This window comes from Candidozyma pseudohaemuli (genome assembly GCF_003013735.1).
Source record: "Candidozyma pseudohaemuli strain B12108 chromosome Unknown scaffold00013, whole genome shotgun sequence".
NCBI classification, from domain to species: domain Eukaryota; kingdom Fungi; phylum Ascomycota; class Pichiomycetes; order Serinales; family Metschnikowiaceae; genus Candidozyma; species Candidozyma pseudohaemuli.
In genome coordinates, this window is record NW_020194447.1 from 300599 (window position 1) to 321222 (window position 20624).

At 48.0% G+C, this 20624-nt stretch overlaps 10 protein-coding genes across 10 annotated transcripts; 4 read left to right on the forward strand and 6 right to left on the reverse strand.

Moving 5' to 3' along the window:
* Positions 1-250: 250 nt before the first annotated feature.
* On the reverse strand, positions 251-1492 carry APN1 (DNA-(apurinic or apyrimidinic site) lyase; the record flags this gene model as incomplete). The annotated part of the gene is made up of 1 exon (XM_024859639.1): positions 251-1492. The coding sequence occupies one exon, from the start codon at positions 1490-1492 to the stop codon at positions 251-253; it is 1242 nt and encodes a 413-aa protein (XP_024712308.1).
* Positions 1493-2020: 528 nt separating this feature from the next.
* C7M61_004318 (uncharacterized protein) lies at positions 2021-3004 on the reverse strand (the record flags this gene model as incomplete). The annotated part of the gene is made up of 1 exon (XM_024859640.1): positions 2021-3004. One exon carries the CDS (start codon positions 3002-3004, stop codon positions 2021-2023), a length of 984 nt encoding a protein of 327 aa, XP_024712309.1.
* Positions 3005-3083: 79 nt separating this feature from the next.
* C7M61_004319 (uncharacterized protein) lies at positions 3084-5622 on the forward strand (the record flags this gene model as incomplete). Its single annotated transcript, XM_024859641.1, has 2 exons — positions 3084-5593; positions 5619-5622. The coding sequence occupies 2 exons, from the start codon at positions 3084-3086 to the stop codon at positions 5620-5622; spliced, it is 2514 nt and encodes an 837-aa protein (XP_024712310.1).
* Positions 5623-5655: 33 nt separating this feature from the next.
* C7M61_004320 (uncharacterized protein) lies at positions 5656-6321 on the reverse strand (the record flags this gene model as incomplete). Its single annotated transcript, XM_024859642.1, has 1 exon — positions 5656-6321. One exon carries the CDS (start codon positions 6319-6321, stop codon positions 5656-5658), a length of 666 nt encoding a protein of 221 aa, XP_024712311.1.
* Positions 6322-6531: 210 nt separating this feature from the next.
* On the reverse strand, positions 6532-8913 carry VPS70 (putative zinc metalloprotease; the record flags this gene model as incomplete). The annotated part of the gene is made up of 1 exon (XM_024859643.1): positions 6532-8913. The coding sequence occupies one exon, from the start codon at positions 8911-8913 to the stop codon at positions 6532-6534; it is 2382 nt and encodes a 793-aa protein (XP_024712312.1).
* A 1009-nt stretch (positions 8914-9922) lies between these two features.
* C7M61_004322 (Zn(II)2Cys6 transcription factor) lies at positions 9923-11368 on the forward strand (the record flags this gene model as incomplete). The annotated part of the gene is made up of 1 exon (XM_024859644.1): positions 9923-11368. One exon carries the CDS (start codon positions 9923-9925, stop codon positions 11366-11368), a length of 1446 nt encoding a protein of 481 aa, XP_024712313.1.
* A 611-nt stretch (positions 11369-11979) lies between these two features.
* Positions 11980-13299, forward strand: C7M61_004323 (uncharacterized protein; the record flags this gene model as incomplete). The annotated part of the gene is made up of 1 exon (XM_024859645.1): positions 11980-13299. One exon carries the CDS (start codon positions 11980-11982, stop codon positions 13297-13299), a length of 1320 nt encoding a protein of 439 aa, XP_024712314.1.
* Positions 13300-13845: 546 nt separating this feature from the next.
* C7M61_004324 (uncharacterized protein) lies at positions 13846-15228 on the forward strand (the record flags this gene model as incomplete). Its single annotated transcript, XM_024859646.1, has 1 exon — positions 13846-15228. The coding sequence occupies one exon, from the start codon at positions 13846-13848 to the stop codon at positions 15226-15228; it is 1383 nt and encodes a 460-aa protein (XP_024712315.1).
* Positions 15229-15262: 34 nt separating this feature from the next.
* On the reverse strand, positions 15263-17179 carry C7M61_004325 (uncharacterized protein; the record flags this gene model as incomplete). Its single annotated transcript, XM_024859647.1, has 1 exon — positions 15263-17179. The coding sequence occupies one exon, from the start codon at positions 17177-17179 to the stop codon at positions 15263-15265; it is 1917 nt and encodes a 638-aa protein (XP_024712316.1).
* Positions 17180-18483: 1304 nt separating this feature from the next.
* Positions 18484-20361, reverse strand: C7M61_004326 (uncharacterized protein; the record flags this gene model as incomplete). The annotated part of the gene is made up of 1 exon (XM_024859648.1): positions 18484-20361. One exon carries the CDS (start codon positions 20359-20361, stop codon positions 18484-18486), a length of 1878 nt encoding a protein of 625 aa, XP_024712317.1.
* Between the last annotated feature and the right edge of the window lie 263 nt (positions 20362-20624).

Genomic DNA, 20624 nt, shown 5'->3' on the forward strand with positions numbered 1-20624 from the left:
TGGGAAGTTTTGATCCAAAATACTTTTGATTAGAAGTAGTGGTGTTCAAACTTTTTTACACATGGGAGTTCTCAATGATGCATCAATCGCATGTACGGCTTACATTATGAGTTTCGCAACCGATTATCATAAATTTGGAAATAATACTTCTACACCAGATTGAATCAAACCCATTGGTGCTCATCAAAAGTATCAAAAATCCCCTACAACTCTTTTTTCCATCTCCATTACTATAGTCCCATCCAATGCATCACTCCTTCAGCTCGTCCTCGAGCTCCCCATTGGCCTCCTCCTTGATCTCCTTCTTTACCTCCTCTTTAGCTTCTCCATCTGTCTTCCCCTTCTTCGCTTTCTTACCCAAAAGCAGCGAAATGTCCTTTTCAGCCGCACGCTTCTTCTTTGCTGTCTTTGTTTCAAACTTCTTCAACTGCTCAGCACGTTCCTTAGCACCAAGCTTGCTGAGCTCTTCGAGCTTTTCTGTCACTTCCTCATCGGAAGGCTTCTTGTCCTGTAACCACTCCAAAAGCTTGATCTCCTCTCCATACACCGAATCATCCTTGCCCACAGGCGTCTCCAAAATGATCGGAAGACCCTGGATCCGGGGCTCATTGGCAATCACTCTGAACGCCTCAAGTCCCAAAAAGCCGTATCCAAGCTTCTGGTGTAAGTCTCTGTTTGCTCCAAGCGGAGCCTTTGAGTCGTTCAAGTGAATAGCGCTCAAGAACTCGAACCCAATGATCTTATCGTAAGTGTCCCAGAAATCCCTGAACTTTGTCTCGTCACTGATATCGTAACCAGCGGCAAAAGAGTGGCATGTGTCGATGCAAACGCCCACACGGGACTTGTCCTCCACCATGTCGATCACATCTCTGATATCCTGAAGATCCGATCCGATCAAATTGCCATGGCCGGCCATATTTTCGATGACGATCTTCACAAACAGCGTCTCGGCAATGGCTCTGTTGATGTTCTGAGCGAGCTTCTTGAGTGCTGCTTTGTGGTCACCATCAAGGCTGGATCCTGGGTGGAAATTGTAGAGACCAATGTCGAGCTTCTCGCAACGCTTCAAATCGTCCACAAATGAAAGATACGCTTTCTCGGATTTCTCGTCGTCTGGATTGGCCATGTTGATAAGGTACGAGCCGTGTGGCAACACGTCTGTTCTTGGGTTGTAGCCGTACTTTTCACACAAGTTCTTGAACTCCGCTACCTCCAGCTCCTTGACCTCTGGAGCAGCCCATCTGTTTGGATTTTTCAAAAATAAGGCAAATGAGTTGGCTCCAATGTTCATGGCATTGGTGACAGCCTTGGAAACGCCTCCAGCTACGGAAACATGAGCACCAAACTTGAACTTCCACTCGACCCTGGGGTACTGGAAAGTGGGTTCTTTAGCGGCTTTCTTGGCGCCTTTCTTAATTGAGCCTGACGCGGCTTTGCTGGGATTGTTAGAAATGCTGGAAGATTGTGGTGGGATGACATACCTTGGAGCCATGTTGGTGGAGATAATGTAGGTGCGAAATGCGATGATGCGTATGCGTTGATGTGAGATGATGCCATGGGGAAGGGTCACCTTTTATATATTTACAAGGGTTTGTTGGTCTATTGCTTTGCTAATTGCAAGCATTCTCTAGTGTTGATGTCAATTGCGACGGCAGTGTTTGTGGTGGGGTTAATTGGCAAAGTCGTTGGTGTTCAATGAGCCCAGATTGTGACATCCATGGACCTGGTCAGACGATCTCGAGGTTTTGAAAACAAGGAAGACAAGTTCTGGATCATCGCGCATGTCTCAGGGTCCAATCACATGCTTCAAGTTGATTCGACAGTCACCGATTGTGTTTTAATCGTTCACATCTTATACCAGTAGTAGGTGATCTCTCGACAAGTTCAGTGTTTTACCGTCTGATACCCTCTTAACCTTCCTTATCAAGCGTTCCTCCTCTATGAAGTGCCCTTGCCATCGTGCCCAAATTACATCTCGATGCCCTTAGAATGCCTTCTCTAAACATGGACGAAGCACCATCTACTTCTTCCACTTCTTGTGCTTGGGCTTCGGCTTCGGAGTAGGTGCTTCTCTTGGCGTCTCCTCCTCCACCTCAACTACTTCCGCTTGTCCGTTTTCTTTCGCTGCTTTCGCTTCAGCTGCAGCTGCCTCGGCGGCTTCTCTATCATAGGGATAACTCGTCAGTTGCACCTTGCTGTTGAACCACAGCGCTGAGTCACGGAAATCCTCAAAAATGGGCTGCTGCACCTCCAACAACGCAAAGTCCAGGAACTTTTCACGCCTCTTGTCCGCATCACGCACCTTTTTCGGGAGATCGCTGGGGTACAACGTTAAATACGTATCCAAATTGAACCGTTCTCGCTGCTGTGGATCACAAAGGGCAAACGACGCGAGCAACGTGTAGTAGGCGTCGTTGGCGGCATTGTGCAAGTTGGCATGTGGGATACCCATAGTTCTCAAGAGCCCACGAAGCGTGGTGCCCTTGGACCGGGAGTAGCTGAATATCTTCATCGTGTCAACCACCGAAGGGTTGTCAAACTTGACGCCCATGCCTCTGATCCACTTGATGTCACCATCCACATTGTGACCCACAAGACTGCCTCTGCAGTCGACAAGGTAGTGGTTGAAGAGGTTCGCAAGGAACTGACGCAGCTGGATCATCAGAAGCTCATACGAGTAACCTCCGTTGAACTCAAACTTCTTGTTGGGCACAAAGCGCGTGTTGAGCATCTGCTTGTTCTCTTTGATGATGATGTGAAGTGTCTTTATGGTCGGCTGAAGCAGGAGCTGCTGTGCTTCGGGATCGTAGATGGCCACCCCCACTTCCGTCACTTTAGAAGGATTCCTTTCGAACGCCTCGATGTCTATACTGACCAAAGGTCTCTTTCTGAGGTAGACCGCCTCCATCGACTGGCGCAAAGCTGTAATGTAGGTATCTTTAGTGAAGTTGAACTGGGTTGTTGCAAAGTACTGGTCGAGCGCCTCACGGAGCGCCGCCTGCATGGTTGCAGCTTGTTTTGCAAACGCCGTTTTCATGGAGTAGTAGTATTTGCACTTTCGCAGTGTTGATGCTCACCTCCATATGGGTCTCATTAGCCCAGCCTTAGATACTATGGACTCCTCTGCTGCTGGAGAGCTTGCGGCAAGGCTTCGGGAAAAGCCCCTGGCCAATGAAATCCCAATTCTTCTAGATCCTTACCTCCAGGGCAATCCGTCCCAGAAGGAGCAGTTGGAGGTGGTGGTTGCATTACTCAAATACACGGTTCCAGAGACATATCGCCACTTGACGGCGCCTACGCAGGAGATTGTGGCGGCAGCGTTCCGTTCGGCTGTGGGTCTAGGGAACTTGCTTGCCAAAATCGAAATGTTGCTTCGTCTGAAGGCAGATACCCTGTTGGATGTGCTTCTGGCTGTGAACTGCCATACTCGGCTTCTAGGAAAAGTGCTTGAGCCGGGTCTTCTTGGTCGTCTAATACCGGGCCGTCTGACCATAGAAGTCAAAGAGGTCGACCGGTTGCTTTTCAAGGGAAAGTGCTACTCCATACTTAGAGAGGCTGACTATAAGCTCAATGGGGTCTATGTACCCATGGTCTGCCGGGACCTGGGCACCTATGCTGCCTATCTATGCCACGAATTGCTATCTGTGTACGCTTCCTGTGATCCGAAAGTTGTCAATTCCTTGGTACACTCGCTTCAGAGTGTGAATCAGGATACCACGTTCCAGTTCTTTGACACAATGTTCTCACCTGAGCATGTGGGTTTCCTCCGAGGATGCGTGATTGAAATGAAGCGTTTTGAGCGAAAGAATATTTTGCTCCGATTTCTACTGTTCGTTCAGAATGCCTATGTTCGCAAGGATGCCCTAGATTCGGTGCCTGCGTTGTATACCCTCACAAAGTACTGCTTTGACCACTCGGTGTGGGATAGCATCATGATGGAGTCTGTAATTGGACGTTCCAGCTATGCAATTAACACTTTGGCCGCTCATTTAGCAAGGGCTGGTCTTGATGATGCAAACTACGTCTCTTTAGTCTACAAGACCCTACAAGTTTGGGGAAATGCCATCCACATGAAGGGCGAGCCAATCGTGACTCAGGGCTTCAGAACACACCTTCTCGTTGCATTGTGTGCCTTGGTGCCCCGGGAAACCTTGCATGAGCTTCTCGGTCAAAAACCGTTCATCGATGCCATTTCCACAAGGCTACAGGCCATTTCGGAGAGAGTAAGAAGTCTCGGTGTCTACTTTGCCGACAAAGTATGTGAACTAGCAGATCACGAACGCATTTTTAATATGAGCGGATCTGTCTTGGGTGTGGCATTTCCTGAACCAGTGGGCCTTACTCCCACAACTGACCAGAGTGAGGCATGGAGCCAGCTTCGAGCTCCCCTGGTAGAGCTCCCGGAGCCTGAGGTTGACGAACTTGAAAAAGCGTTCAAAGAGTCGCTCGGCAAGGAAGCAGATGATGATAATATGAGTGATGAGGAGGACGATCCCACGCTCGCCAATGCCCCAAAAGTCCAGCTGCCCATCTATATTCGTGATTTATTAGAGTACCTTCTGGCTGACACGAAGGCACCGCAAGCATACGAAAAAATCCAATTGGCGCTCAAGACGGCGCCCACCCTAATTAGACAGAAGAAAGGTTTCGGTGAGGAAGTTGCATTCTATGCCGAGGATCTTCTTTCAAAGCTAGCGGGAATGACCAACTTCTACGAGGATGCATCATTTGAGAGCTCAAAGCTCAATGCCATGATAGCTGTCGTCGTGAGCCACCCACCTGTGACTACACACTTATGTCACTTGATCCTCACCGGCGACTACTCCCTTCAGCAGCGAGTTTGCCTTCTCTCCACGATGTCATTGTCTGCTAGAGAGCTCAGAGGATACAAAGACGAAATGGTCGCTCTGAGCCATTCAAACCAAATCTTCCCTACTCAAATGCTTCCGGGAAAGCTTCATCAGCAGTACTTGGCTGCTGAAGGTAAGATTGAGGAATACGGCAGTCTGGCGATACAAGCCGAGATTCAAAATCAACTCATGGGCGAGGCTGCTGAGGATGCTAGGGATGAACTTGCCGGAGGTCGGATCCTTCGAGTATCTGCTTCGCTTAAGAAGAAGCCCCAAGCATCTGCTCCGCTCATCACCAAGGATGCCCTCAATTCCTTCAACAAATCCGTTGGAAAGACATTTTTCTTCCCACTAGTCAATGTCTGGTGGCAAAGTGGTGGTATAAACATCGGCGCTTACACTCCTATACTTACGGCACACTATCTCAAGACGCTTTCGTTGATTCTACATGCTGCGTACCCTTCTGCGTCTGATCTCCTCGAAATGGCAAGGGAGTATCTTGGCCTCCTAATTCTGATAATCCCGACACTCGATTCTGAGCAACTCCCTGTGATTGAAGCCTTGTGCACTGGAGTGCTCTTGGTAATGGATGTGGTAGACGACAGTTTCCTCATAGCGCAGATGCTGGTTGAATTGGCCAAAATTCAGGACTTTTTCACCAATGTCTGGGAGACACTTATAGACGAAAAAGTCAAGAGTATCTGTGCTGGGCTTTTGCTTCGTCTCAATGAACTACATGGCAAGTACGAGCGCACGCTCATGGACCAGATGAACCGTGGATTTATTTAACCTAATTATGCAATACTCAAAGGGCGTGGAGTCCCAAAGTCAAGGCGGCAATTGCGCCAATAAAAGCCGTTGTCTTCCAGCTGATTTCGGTGGCTCCTCCGACTCTCATAGCGCCAGACGTCTTGTTGCCCAGAATGGAAGCTGTGTGGGACTTGGATTCGGATCCAGAATTAGAAACAGCGGAAGTGACAGTCTCGGCTTTCCAGACAGACTGGTCGCCTGTGAAACCCCACTTGTTGAATGTGGCTGAACCGCCAGTGGTGGAGTCCAAAGCTGTGTTCAACGCAGTTTCAGTAGGTGTTTCAGTTTGGGTCTGGGCCGTGTTGGCTGTGTCGAGTCTGGTGTCAAGGGTACCTGTGGCTGTACCTGTGGCAGTGCCTGTTTCAGCTGTGGCAGTGTTTGCAGTGTTGGCTGTTTCAGTATTGGCGGTGTAAGCCGTGTTGGCTGTTGCAGTATTAGCGGTGTTGGCAGTGGCGGTGTTAGCGGTGTTAGCGGTGTTGGCTGTGTTGGCTGTGGCTGCAGTGTTGGCAGTGGCGGTGTTAGCATTTGTGTTCTCCGTATTCTGGTTTTCATCAGCAGCCGTGGTATCTCCAGAATCTCTGGGGTTATCAAAACCACCCAAGTTGGCTGCAACAACCAAGGGCAAGAAAGCGGGAGCCACGAAGAATGGAGAAAGAGACATGACTTGCTAAGTCGTGAGGCGAGGAAATTTCAGGTTTTATAAATCGTGATTTATGCTGCGGCACGGTCTTCTCTAAGCGAGTTCTTCTGTTTACCTATTTCCGCATTAGGCCGCACACCTCGTTTGACGTTTGTAATATGTTTGCCCGATCGGGCTACACGCAGAAATATGAAAAACGAGATATCAGAGTCACATTGTATTACGTCATACTTACTCGACTGATAAACCGCCAGTGGCTCTTTTAACAGCCTTGGCTGCAATACCGATCCATTTGGCGGTTCTATCAAAGTCCTCATCCTCAATAGCCTCTCTGATACCAGGCCAGGTTTGTCCGGCGTAACCAGTCAAACGGCCAGAAGCAAACACAATGTGCTTAAACCATGGTCTCTCGTGAAGACCGTGCTTGTACAAGAAGTTTCTCTCGAAGTACTGGATGAGCTTGTTGTGGTGCTTGATTTCAAAGTGGAGCTTGATTCTCTGCCACCAGTGCAAATCGCCTCTGTTGTCAAAACGCTCTTGCAAAACGGCACTCTCTGCGTCAAATGTCAACGAGTCCTTCTCCAAGTTCTCCAAGTGAGCGTCGGTGTGTCTCAAAAGATCGCCAAACTTGAGCTTCTTGTGGTGCGAAGAGTCCTTCATCAACATCGTCAGAATGTGTCTGCACTGGTAGGGTTCCAAGAGCTCCTCAAAGGCAAAAATGTGTCTGTCAACGTAGTAGCTCTGAGTGGCCTCGTAGACAGCCTCAAGGTCCTCACGGTCGTTCGTGATGTACTGGGCCATGACTGGGTGAGGCACCTCCTGGTCAAGCCACTTCTTAGGAACAAGCTCCTTGACCTGCTCAAAGTAGGAAATCAAGTCCTTGGCGTAGTCATTCAACGAGAACTCGATAACCTTGTGCTTGGTCAACTCCAAGGCCACAAGAGAGATGTACTTGGCAGCCAAGTTGTGGAAAACGAAACCCTTGTCACCAAACTTCTCCATCCAGTGGTATGAGTCGTAGTTCGAGTGGTACTGGTAAATTGGGTCCTTAGGGCCGCTCTTGAAACCAATGTCAGCGGAGGGGATACCCAAGTGCTCCAAGAAAACAGTGTAGTCGGAACCAGAGCCCAAGTTGATGATACGGTCGCCGGCCTCCTTCTTGTAGTGGTCGTACAAAGAAAGACCGCCCTTGCCGGGGTATGGCAACCATCTGGCCACCTTTCTCAAGACTCTGTTCAAAACTGGAGAGGCACTCAATTGCAAGAACTTACCCTGAACGCCAACGTCGACGTTCAAGTAAGCAACGACATCCTTCTGCAAGCTCTTGGCAGCGTATTCGCCAAACTCAGTGGATCCGATAAGACCGTATTCCTCACCGTCCCAGTTTTGCAAAATAATGCTTCTCTTGAACTTGTAGCCGGCGTCCTGAAGCTGACCAAGGGCCCTGGCAATCTCGAGGAGTACAGCAGTACCCGAGTTAGGGTCGCCAGCGCCGCCCTTGATCCAAGCATCACGGTGGTTGCCAATCAAAATAGCCTCGTTTCTGTTCTCGCCCACAAACTCACCGTACACGTTCCAAATAGGAGTGATCTTGAAAGTCTGGTTGCTGTACAAGTTCAAAGACGCGTCGGGGTTGGGGCCCGTGGTGTAGTCGAACTCGTCCAAGCCTCCCTTCCAGTCCTTTGGAGCCTTCTTGCCGTGACCGTTGAGCTTAGCCAAGATAGGCTTCACCTCTCTGTAGGAGATGGGGAGAGCAGGAATCTTACCAATACTGTTGTATGGGTCCTTTCTCTCGACGCCCTTCTTGGAAGCGTAGCCAGGGGTGGTTGGGTCACCAGGTTGAGCACCCACACCGCCCAAGAACATGGCGCTACCTCTTTGAACGGCACTTTCAGCACGGGCTGGACCCTCAGGGTATTGCTTGTAGCCATTCTTGGGCACAACCTCGCCATCGTCGGCAGGATCAGTGTAGAGCAAAACACCCACAGCACCGTTTTCCTGGGCAAACTTGACCTTGAGACCACGGAAAAGCTCGCCGTAACGGGCAATAGCAATCTTACCCTTGACACTGATGCCATTCTCCTTCAACCAGGCAAAGTCCTCGCTGCGGCCGTAGTTCACGTAGACGTAGTCCGCAGTGACATTGCCGTTGGCGGCAAAACCCAAGAAGGTGGGGATGGTGTCGTTGACGGTGGTGAAGTCCTCCTCAAAGGCGTCCTCTTGCAAAGGCGCCGTGTACTCGACCCTGCCCTTCTTGTCCAACAAGTGCAAGGCGTGGTCCTCGGGGTAACTCAACAAAACGTCGTAGTCATCCACAGTGGTCTTAGCACCATAGTCCGCAAGCTTTTTCCTTGTGAATTCCACAAGACCGTAGTTGGTGCCGGCCAAGTGCTTCTCGGACGCGTACGTCAACAGCCAATTGCTGGCGTAGTTCTCCTTCAAGGCGTTCAAGACAATGTCCTCTGGGTGGTCGATTTTCTCCACGGAAAACAACGAAAAGTCAAGCTTGATAAGACACACCATCACCGCCAAAGCGACAATGGTGAACTTGACAAACCGACGCACGGGACCCTGGCGGGGCGTGGCGGTGATGTAATCTTTCTCCATATCCATGATGAGTGAAGATGAAGAGTAGTTACTGTGGTTATCAGAATCGCGATTGCGCCGCATTTTCCGTGCCACACAGGGTGGTGCACTAGGGTGCCGCAGGATGAAGGTTATATGGAAAAGTTAAATAAAAAAATAGGGAAGGGAGAGGGCGAAAAAAGTGGGTTTGATCGGAAAAGAAAGCTGCTTATTGAAATAGGGTGGAGTTTGAAAATTGGCTTTTTTGGGCTCGGGGTTGGCTAGTTGGGGTATGGTGGTTTCCATCAGGCCACTGTGATAGGGTACTGAGGTAGGGATACTGGAGCAATTCGTTGAATGGACTGATTGTTGTTAGTAATTTGGTGACTTTCCTTTTTCGATGTAAAATCAGTAAAGTTTGCTTAGAGCCGAAAATTGTGGAGACCGTTATCAGATAACTTAGGGTGCATCGAGGTTTGTGGCTTTGGGCCAGGGTGCATGTTCACGGTGAGTGTGAGGATTAGACCATTTAGGTATTTGAGGCATAGAGACCATAGGAACCATAAACTACGAAGTAATTGAGCTAAATCTTTTCCCGGATGCCTCTATAAATCACTTTTATTTAGCATTCTTGAACATCACCTATTGTTTGTGGCTTTGGGTGGTTTCCTTTCGCAGTTTGCAGCCATTCATGGTGGATCTTGTGGGACACTGAAAAATATCCCCACCAGCTTAAGTGGCGCTAGATTCCCTGATCATGAGTATGTTAAGCTTTCGAAGATGCAATTATGAAGATCTGCTCTTAGCGGTCTCCCTACTCCATCATCAAATTCATCAAACCCCATCGGAGGAACATCCCACAATAACTCACCAGATGTCTCTCCCAAGCAGCACACATCATTACACAAAATCAAAAACCCAAAGCACCAACCCAATCCCGCTAACCTCCCTTTTTTCAATTAACGATTTGTCTCCTCCCTCGGGCCCCTGAGGCTTGGGCCACCTTCCCGATCGGGTAACCCGAGCTCACATCAACACCCACCTACCACTCTTTCCCATGGGATACAAGGAGTACCAGGGCGTGCTCCAGCTCAAGGCACACAAAATCGTGCTGCGGAAGCCCACGAAATCGTACAAACGGTCTGTGAAGGGGTGCTTCAGCTGCAAACGCCGAAAGATCAAATGTGACGAAACGAAAGGAAAATGCATGAACTGTGTCCGACGGGATCTCGACTGCCAGTACCCGGAACCCACCTTTGCTAGCCAGGAACAACAACAAACTCAAGTTATCGACGACATTTCAGGGCCCTTGGTACCGCTTGTGCCTCAGAAACACCTCTCCATCCAGATAGACAGCATCTTCCTTGTGCAATTTGCCCAGCGGTTTCTTCCCACTTTGGCACAGCCGCATTTCAACCACAAGGTTCCCACGCAAAGCCTCGTTCATTCTGTAGCCGAAAAGCTGGATCTTCTACGGCGAATGTCCATCGCTTGTGGAGCCTCACTAGTGGCCTTTGACGACCAGGCGTTCAGGGCGGTGGCTCAAAAACGGTATGTTTCTGCCTTGTCGCTTTTCATCAAAACCATGAAAAGCGGTGTTTTGGGCAGCGAGGAGTGGCTTTTTTTGGCCATCCAGGTATTGCAAACCCTTAGTCTTCGAGACCCTACTATGGGATGCAACGCTACTCGTTGTGCTGTACACCTTAGCGCTGCTTACGAGTTGTTCATGAAGAATATCCTCCAAAGCCGTGCCTCGGTCTCGTCGCTAGAACAAGCCATGATCGAGAACTTTTTGTTCAACTACAGCTTGACGATTATGTTCTGCGACGATGCACAGATTGAAAAACTCATCCCCAGCCCATTTGGCCTTTTCAGTACACATTACCAGCGCTTTTTTGAGCTTTGCAAAGATTACGAGGATCCGTCTCTGAGCCGATTATCCATTACAGCGTTTCAAATTGCAGCGAAAGCCTCATGGCTGTGTCGTCTCAGACTCCCATTAGCTGATTCAGACAAACTACTACACTGTGAGCTTCTCCAGCTTGCAGAAACGTGCCTCCTTACTCTGGAGACCCTCGGCACTCCCACGGTGCAAATCTTCGATACCCTTACCGTGGCAAAAGTGGTGCTTCATACGCTGATAATTCTTCTTCGCAAGATGCTCGATCCTGGTTTGAGAGCCTCAATTTTGCAGCCACTGATAGACGCTTTAGTACGCCTCGTGGGGGGTTCAAACGAATACGTGGTGATTCCCATCTGGTCTAGTTTCATAGCAGCCAGTGCCGCCACTGCTGGCAGTGATCGGCGTTTTTTTATTCAGACTTTGCAGAAACTAGGTACTCGGTCTGGGCTGCATCTTATCAACAGGGCAAGCAACTATTTGGAGGGGCTCTGGGAGATTTACAGTGGAGACGAGCCGTTTGATCTTCTTTTGGACACTAGGGCGTTGACCGCCGTTAGTCATGATTCTGGCCAGGATGCTGCTTTTCAGGGTACTAGTTGATAATGATACGAGCGCTGGTCGCTGAGGATTGGGTTGTAGAGTTTTTTCGGGCGTGTTGCGTTGAAAAACAAAAAAATCAGAAGATTACATTAGTTGAAGGGAATTGGTGGGAAATGGTGGCCATTGATGGAAAATTGGCTATTTTGATCGTAGGTGAACTCCACTGATGGCCAGTAACTCTACTGATGGCCTCGATTCACCCAACCACCTCTTCAACTTCAAACTTCAAATCCACAACCTTCCTTATTCTATCACTTTTCAATTCTTCAACCAATCAAAAGCCAGTAAATTTCGAAGTCCAAACCTAAAGCTCGTTCGGGAGGTGGTGGAGATCTCCGAGACACCCTCCATTGAGCCATCAACACCGACTTCTTGGGAAAGTGTCAATAAACAAAATTCTCAATTAAATGAACCAAAGCATTTCATATCACAAATTCAAAAATCTACAAATGGAGCTAAATCTCCAATCTGGCAACCCTCCATAGCGCACTTCAGTTCCCTGACTCTTATCAGACGCGATACGGGTTACCCGATTTGGCAACCCGAGTCAAGAATACCCCAGAGCTATATAAAGCTCATGGTTCCTGATAAGGCCAAACCCCAGATCCAAAATGACTTTGACTTCTACTGCTACTTCCTCCATCAGAGCAACTACAGGCTTGTCGGTGAAGCCAGGACGGCTTTTATCTGCCATTCACGAAACCGCTCGTTTTGGTGCCAAAGGAAGATGGGGTACTCAGGAAACGGAAACCGGCGTTTGCAGACTCGCCTTGTCTGATTTGGACAAAAACGTGAGAGACTGGTTTGTGGAAGAAACATCCAAACTCGGCTGCAAAATCATCATCGACAAGTTGGGCAACATCTTTGCAGTGTACCCAGGAAAGAAGAACGGCTTACCCACAGCCATTGGCTCCCATTTGGATACTCAGCCTACAGGAGGCCGTTATGACGGCGTTTTGGGTGTTTTGACGGGACTCGAGGTTTTGCGTACATTTAAGGAAAACAACTTTGTGCCTAATTACCCGGTATGTGTGGTGAACTGGACCAATGAAGAGGGTGCTCGTTTTCCAGTCAGCATGATGGCCTCCTCTGTCTGGGCAGGTTCCCATACTTTGGAGAATATCTATAATTTGAAGAGTGTGACTGACCAAAAACCCGTCAGTGTGAGAGAAGAGTTGGAGAGAATCCAGTACTTGGGTGATGTGGAGTGCTCCTACGAGGCCAATCCTTTGAAGGCCCATTTCGAGCTCCACATTGAGCAGGGCCCTATTTTGGAGGAAACAAACAAAAAGATCGGTCTTGTCCAGGGCATCCAGGCTCTCAGATGGTTTGAAGTCAAGGTGAGAGGAAAAGCTCAGCACACGGGTACTACTCCATTGAGAAGCAGAAGCGATGCTCTTCTTGCTGCTTCGAAAATGGTGGTCAAGGGTAACGAGCTTGCACAAAAGCACGATGGTCTTTGCAGTGTGGGTATCATGGAGTTGGTTCCTGCGGTGGTGAATGTGATTCCACAAGATGTCAGGTTCATCTGCGACATGAGGAACCCGGACGACACCAAACTCGGAAAGATGTTTGAAGATTTCAAAACGGCAATGGCCAGTATCACCAAGGAAAGTGGTGTTAAATTGGAGTACGAGCTCACAGAGCTTCTTCACCAGAAGGCGGTTCATTTCGATGAAACATGCAAGAAGTGCATCAAGGATGCTGCCGAGGAGCTCTATGGTGCTGAACAGACGCTTCCAATTGTCAGTGGAGCAGGTCACGATAGTGGACTCACCTCGTTGAAGTGTCCTACGGCTATGATCTTCATTCCTTCCAGAGACGGAGTTTCTCATAATCCTGAGGAATACAGCACGCCTGAGCAGGTTCATGAGGGTCTTGAGGTGATGTTGAATGCTGTGTTGAAGTACGATGCTCAGAGAACGGATTAGGGGAGGTGTAGGGTGGATGTGGTGAGATAACAGCTATGACAAACAGACTTCTTTTGGGATCGGAACAAAAAAGGATAAGAAAGAAAAAAAGTAGTAAAATAGTAAAAGATTGGAAATGAACAAATCGAATATCTTTCTACTCTGTATGATTGGCATGTAACAACTCGGGCTACTATGAGAGTTTCGTAACCAGGTTTTTCGCTACCCTTCTTCTATGTGAGTCGGAAAAAGGGCAATTTCACTTTGTCTTTTTATACAGCAAATGTAACTGGAAAACTCGTAGATATGTTGAATAAGTGTTTGACGTCGTTCCTCTTAACCCCGTCGTATAGCCAAATACCGGACTCCATTCCCCGAACCCGATCTATAAAAGGCTCAAAATCCACCTCCATTCCAAAAACTCTCCATTTTTATACTTATTTCAAATCGCCTGCCTCCAACATCCCCTGGTCCATCTCCGGACTCTCAAACCCCACAGATCGGACATCGCGACTCTTTACCGAAAATTATCACCAACCACTTCCGTGAATCCCATGCCATTGCCCCATGCTCGGCAAAACCCGGGAACTCATCTGGGGCGTCAAGCCGTCCAATCCCGTTGAGGCCCGGCTTCTCGTGAAAATCGACTGGTTTGTCCTTTCCTTTGCCTGTCTTTTGTACTGGGTCAACTACTTGGACAGACTCAACTTGAGTAATGCCTATGTCAGTGGCATGAAGGAGGATCTCTCCATGCACGGCAACGAGCTCAATGTTATCAATACTTGTTTCAGCGTGGGCTACATCGTGGCGCTTATTCCACACAACTTGATTTTGCTTCGGGTTCGTCCAAGGATATGGCTTTCTTTTTGTTCCTTAGCATGGGGGTTTTTGACGTTTGCTATGGCCTGGGTCCATGATTATAGGGCTCTTTGTGCCATTCGTTTCTTTCAAGCCACGCTAGAGGCGCTGACGTTCAGTGGATGCCATCTCTTGTTGGCGTCGTGGTATACAGAAACGGAATTGGGTAAGAGAACCGCCGTTTTCACGTCTTCGGGTCTCATTGGCAATATATTCTCGCTGACCATGCAAGCTGCTATTTACGAGAGCATGGATGACGTCGCAGGGCTAGCCGGCTGGCGGTGGTTGTTTATTGTGGATTTCCTCATCACGGTCCCCATCTCGGTTTACGGCTTCTTCTGCTTTCCCGATACGCCTGAAACGAGCCGTGCTTTTTACTTCAGCGAGGAAGAGCGCATGTTGGCCCGTCTGAGGCTCAAGAAGCGGCCGAAAACAACTTTCGATTGGTCCATCTTCAAAAGAGTGGTGAGCAGATGGCATTGGTGGCTCTTTTCGTTCTTCTGGGTGCTTGGCGGTGAAAACGAATCTTATGCTACAAACTCGCTTTTCGCCCTCTGGCTTCAGTATTTTGACTACTCCGTGGCAGACAGAAACCACTTCCCTATGGGCGTTTATGCTGTCGGTGTTTTGGCGAATTTCGTGTGCTGCTGGTACATCGATGCCACCAACGCCCGACATCACTACCGAGCAGCTATTCTCATTGGTGTGATTATGATAATTTCGTCGATATTGCTCTTGGTGGGGCCACTTTCAACAGGGTACGTTTTCGTTGCACACTATCTCAGTGGATTCTCATACGCTGGACAGCCTGTATTCTTCTCCTGGGCTAACGTCGTGTGCTACGACGACTTGGAAGAACGTGCTGTTGTTTTAGCTTCCATGAACATGTTCAGCAATGCTGTCAATGCATGGTGGCTGCTTCTCTTTTACGGAGCCTCTACAGCGCCCTATTTCACCAACGGCAAATGGGCGATGATTGCAACTGCGATAGCTAGCATTATCGTGGCTATAGCCATACGACATCTCCAGGTACGAGACAACAAAAGGGAGGAGTCCCCAGAACCGTTCTCAGACAGCTACAAGATCAACTAGCATTACTTATTCAACTGCATATTCATCCGACATTTTAGTCCTCCACATTGAGCAAAATCTTCTTCCAACTTCTCTTCTTTTTCTTATCCTCACCCTCCTCCTCCTTCTTTCTCTGTTGCTCCTCAACAGTGATGGGGTTTCCATCATAGTGCTCCACAGCATTCTGAGTGTCACCAAGAAAGAAATTACTCTGGAAACAAACAGCAATGAAACGAATACCCTGCAACCCCACGGCAATCGGATAGAAGTAGAAGTTGACTTCCCGGTATGCCTTGATACCAGCCTGTCTGAGTTCACTGTCAAAATCGTACTTTCTGAGGTTACTGATGTTGGCAAAGAAGGTCTTCACCTGTTCGTCAGAAACACTAGCAGGCATGTATTTTCTCAAAGCAGCCTCCATCTTTCCTTGCCAGATAGCAGTAGAAACCGCAGAACCAACAGAAGAACCAATGGAAGACGACAAGGACAAAATGGACATCGACACCGCCATGTCTCTATGAGGCACGGAGGCCTGTAAAGCAACATTGGAAGCATTGACGTTGAATCCTCCAGCAATACCCGAAAGAATGTGGGACCAGATCATCCGAAGTGTATTGTCACTTGCGGTTCTTCCATCTATCATGATACCTGAACCCACCATTGCCAAGGTGACACCGAAAAATTGCCAGATCTTGTACCTGTGACTCAATCTCATGCAAATACCGGCAACAATACCGAAAACACAAAGGGTCAATGTCTTGGTGTTGTTGAAGTAGGTCCAGTCTCTGTTGCTCCAGTCCTTGACAATCCATGCAAAAGAGGAAAAGTACACCGCAGGCACCATTCCAGCAAGCTGATAAAAGAAATCTATAACAATAGAGGCCACGAGTGTTCTGTTCAAGGATCTTTTTGGAAGGATAGGAAATGGGGCAATGAGGAATTCGTAGACGAAGAAGAACCCGAGAAGGAAACCACCCACCACGAACATGGCAATCAAACTGGGGTTTCTCCATTGATCTTCTGCATTTTTGTAAAGGGAAAATGGCAACAAAAGCAAGGAAAAGGCAAATCCAAGAAGCAACAAGCCAAAGGCATCAACCTCAATGATGACTCTCCAGATGAGCTTTTTCCAGTTCTTCTTGAAACCCATTTCCTCCTTGTAGTCTGTCATTTCCAGCTCACCAAGGTACTTGTGTGCTCTGCTTTCGAACACAGTCATGATGATGGTAGCTGGAGAAAGCACCACAGGCATGATAATACAAAACATACCGTAGCCCCATCTCCACTGAGTCGGACCCAAGTCCAGTACAATGTAACCGGCATACCAGGTGTTGATAATATAAGGCGTACTTAACGAGGAGGTTGCAAGAGCTCTCCATTTCAAGGAAGTCATATCGGCCACAATGACTCTGTTCAAGAATTGAATACCTGCGCTTCCAGCAGAGGCCAAAGCGGATCCGACAATATAGGCTGAAATGGAGTCACTAGCGGCCACAATGACATAACCCAAAGTGTAGAAAATCACCGAAACCATATATGTGATAGGTCTGGAGACGATATTGGCGATTCTGGCCCAAACAGGTTTGGCAATGGATCCGATAATCTGCACTGCAATGGCCAACGTACCTAGACCCATGGAGTGCTGATTAAAGGCAGAAGTGGCCCATGGCTTTAAACTGTTGGTGACTGAAGAATCCAAAGAAGTGGCCCAGGCACAAAGAAGAACAGAAACACCCAAGGTGATTCTCATTTGAAGGCCCTTGTCATGAGAATAAAGCACCTTCTTGAGCGCCTCCACACGGTAAACACCTCGATCCTTGATGACCTCGGCATCGGCGTCTAGACGGTACTGAGCGTTGGACTCCTCCACATCTTCAGACCTCACTTCCCTTTGACGTTCATTATCTGAAACCTGGACTTTTTCACTTCTGTTCGACAGCTCAGTGTCGTTTCTAAGCTCCTCCCTAGCCATAAAGAGACATCCTAGGATTCTATTTCATATATATTAAAAGCCGATTTTGAGTCCGAAGTACGGCTGATGAAGAAATGCACATTGGCGGTGAGGGCCAATCATGACAGCGTCTAATGTGAGCGAATGCAGTGAGGTGCTTGACACAGCGAGGCTTAAATAATTACTGTCAGAAGCGCATCCCATCTCCTGCCAAGATGAACGGTAGTACTCTACCTTCAAGATAGCTGGACGAAACAAAGATACTTTTTTAACTCTACTTATGGCTTTTTCATTGTCAGGGAGTTTTTGAATCTGGCAGACCGTGAAAGACGCACGGCGCTACAGTGCCCCCACTGCTGCATGCCCAATCTTCTTCATCAGTGCCCCCACGTCAAGGACACATTGATCATTTGAGCCTGATTCTTGAACCTGGGTGTCATAGTAATCGACATTTTTTTGGTTGAAAGTACTCTTTGAAATGAATCCGTGAATCTCTCCGAGAGTCTTCCCACAGTGGGGGGATACGGGCATATCTTGGCTGCGTGGAGCCGCACATACGGACGTTACGTACATGCGTCGAGTAATTGTCCTGTCATCTTTCCCTTCCTGGTAGTGTTCAATTGGGGGTAGTGAAATTGCAAAAAATATAGCTTTAAGCTCTGCTCTTTCTATTTGACTCAATCTGGCTATTTTTTAATGAAAAGTGGTCTCTTTTCTGGTCGGCATTCATTAGTGCAACTCCGAAGCGAAGAATACCGCATAAATCGAGACAAACGTTTCACCAGGGCTGCTGAATCTCTGCACCGTCATGCATTTGGCATGTGTCAATGGGCCACTCAAGATCCATGAATTAAGACTGCCTCGAGACTTTGCATCCGCCGATGCTGCCTCCTGTGAGGCTTGAACTACCTCCCGTAGATTGAAACACAAGACTGAGGTTTGAGAAATTCCCGATATGTTTCCTTAGTTACAGTTTATACCTTAGATTCCCAGCATTGTAGAGTTCCGCGGCAAGATCTGTGAAAGTGCCAGGCAGATACCGTCAAACTACTTTATAACGATTGCATTACTGCCGTGCTTGATCTCTTGATCAGCGTGGATCATGTATCAATTCTCCATATACCAGAATGCAGCCTTTTTACTTCATTGACTACTTAATTTAGTTTTTAGTTTGCCTTGAAAATGCCTCATAACCATGGCTTTACAGAATTTTTGTGCTGCCGCGCAATTGCTGCAAAAACTACAAACACCATAAAAAATCTAGACAACAATAATTAAACCCATATTTAACGAAATTAGTAATTAAAAGCTATTCTTATCCTCCATCACTCTTCCAATCCGAGCAATATGTGCTTCCAGGACTTTTTCTTTGGCTCCTCGTCTTCCTTCTTCTCAATAGGCTTATGATCATCGGTCTCCACGGCATTGTGAGTGTCACCAAGGTAGTAGTTGCTCTGGAAAAAGACAGCAGCAAGTCGAATAAACTGCAAACTCACGGCAATCGGGTAGAAATAGAAATTGACTTCTCTGTAAGCCTTGATACCTGCTTGTCTAACATCACTGCTGAACTCGTACTTACGGAGGTTGGTGATGTTGGCAAAAAACTCACTGACTTCGCTATCGGAAACGCTGGAGGGCATGTACTTTCTCAACGTCTGCTCCATCTTTCCTTGCCAGATAGCTGTGGAAATGGAGGATCCAATTGAGGATCCAATAGACGAAATCAAGTTGACGATCGAAATGGAAATGGCCATGTCTCTGTGGGGAATAGAAGCCTGCAAGGCAACGCCAGAAGCAACAACATTGAATCCACCACCCATACCGTTGAGGATCTGGGACCAGATGATGTTCAAAGTACCGTCACTGGCTGTTCTGCCGTCAAGCATTATACTGGAACCGAGAATGGCCAAAATGACACCAATGTACTGGAAAACCTTGTACCTGTGAGTGACTCTCATACATACACCAGCAACGACACCGAACACACAAAGCGACATCGTCAAGGTGTTGTTGTAGTAGGTCCAGTCTTGATCACTCCAGTCCTTGACAATATAGACAAACGAGGAAAGGTAGACAAGGGGAATCATACCTGCAAGCTGGTAGAAGAAGTCAATGACAACCGAAGCAACAAGGGTTCTGTTGAGACATCTCCTGGGGACAATGGGGAAAGGAGCCCAGATGAACTCGTAGATAAAGAAAAAGATGATCAACACGCCACCAACAACAAACATGGCAATCAAGCTGGGATTCTTCCATTTACCCTCTGCACCCTCATACAAAGAAAATGGCAACAAGAGAAGAGAAAACCCAAAACCAATGAGAAGCAAGCCCAAAGCGTCAACCTCAATCAAAACACGCCACAAGAGCTTTTTCCAGTTTTTCTTGAATCCCATCTCCTCCTTATAATCTGACTTTTCCTGCTGGCCAAGGTACTCATGGGCCTTTCCCTCATACAAGAACATGATGATAGTAGCAGGGGAAAGAACCACAGGCATAATGATACAGAACATACCGTAACCCCATCTCCAGCCCGAAGAGCCCAAGTCCTGGACAATGTAGCCCGCATACCATGTGTTGATGATGTAGGGCGTACTCAAGATGGAGGTAGCCAAAGCTCTCCATTTCAAGGAAGTCATATCTGCCACAATGATGGAGTTCAAGAAATCCACACCAGAACTACCGGCAGCAGACAAAGCTGAACCGACAATATAGGCCGAAATCGTGTGACTCGAAGCCACAATAACGTAGCCTAGAACGTAGAACAACATGGAAAGTGTGTAAGTCGCTGGTCTAGAGACGATGTTGGCGGTTCTAGCCCAAACAGGCTTGGAGATACCGTTGATAATCTGCACGGCAATGTTCAAAGTACCGAGACCCATGGAATGATGGTTGAAGGCCGAAGTAGCCCAAGGCTGCAAACTCGTGGTGACACCGGAATCTAAAGCAGCAGCCCATGCACAAAGAAGCACCGAAACGCCCAAAATCACCCTCATACGAAGCCCGTTCTCGTGGGTGTAAAGCACCTTTTTGAGCGACTCCACACGGTAGACACCTCTGTCGGTGACCACCTCTGCTTTTTCATCGATATTGGTGGTGATGCCATTATCGTCAGTGCTCACCCTAGAAACAGACTCATGGTCGCCTTCTGCTCTCTTTTCTATATCGGAGCCACTCTGGGCTTCTATAGAATCCTGCTGGTGCATTGCACTTTTTAGTAGAAGGGCGAAATCCCTGGATTATATAGACGCTTGAAGCCGATATACGGCCCTGCAAGAGGAATTACCAAGAAAGAGGCCAATTAAAGGGAGGCTTAAGGAGGAGTCGAAGCCCGTGCGGCTCACCCGATGCTGTCTATAGCATGGGAAGGGAGAAGATTTGACATTATATGGAGTGACGTGGAGCCGATCTAACCAGTTTTTGAGATCTGTTAAAAAAAATGGCAAATATCTTCTCAAAATTGACTATC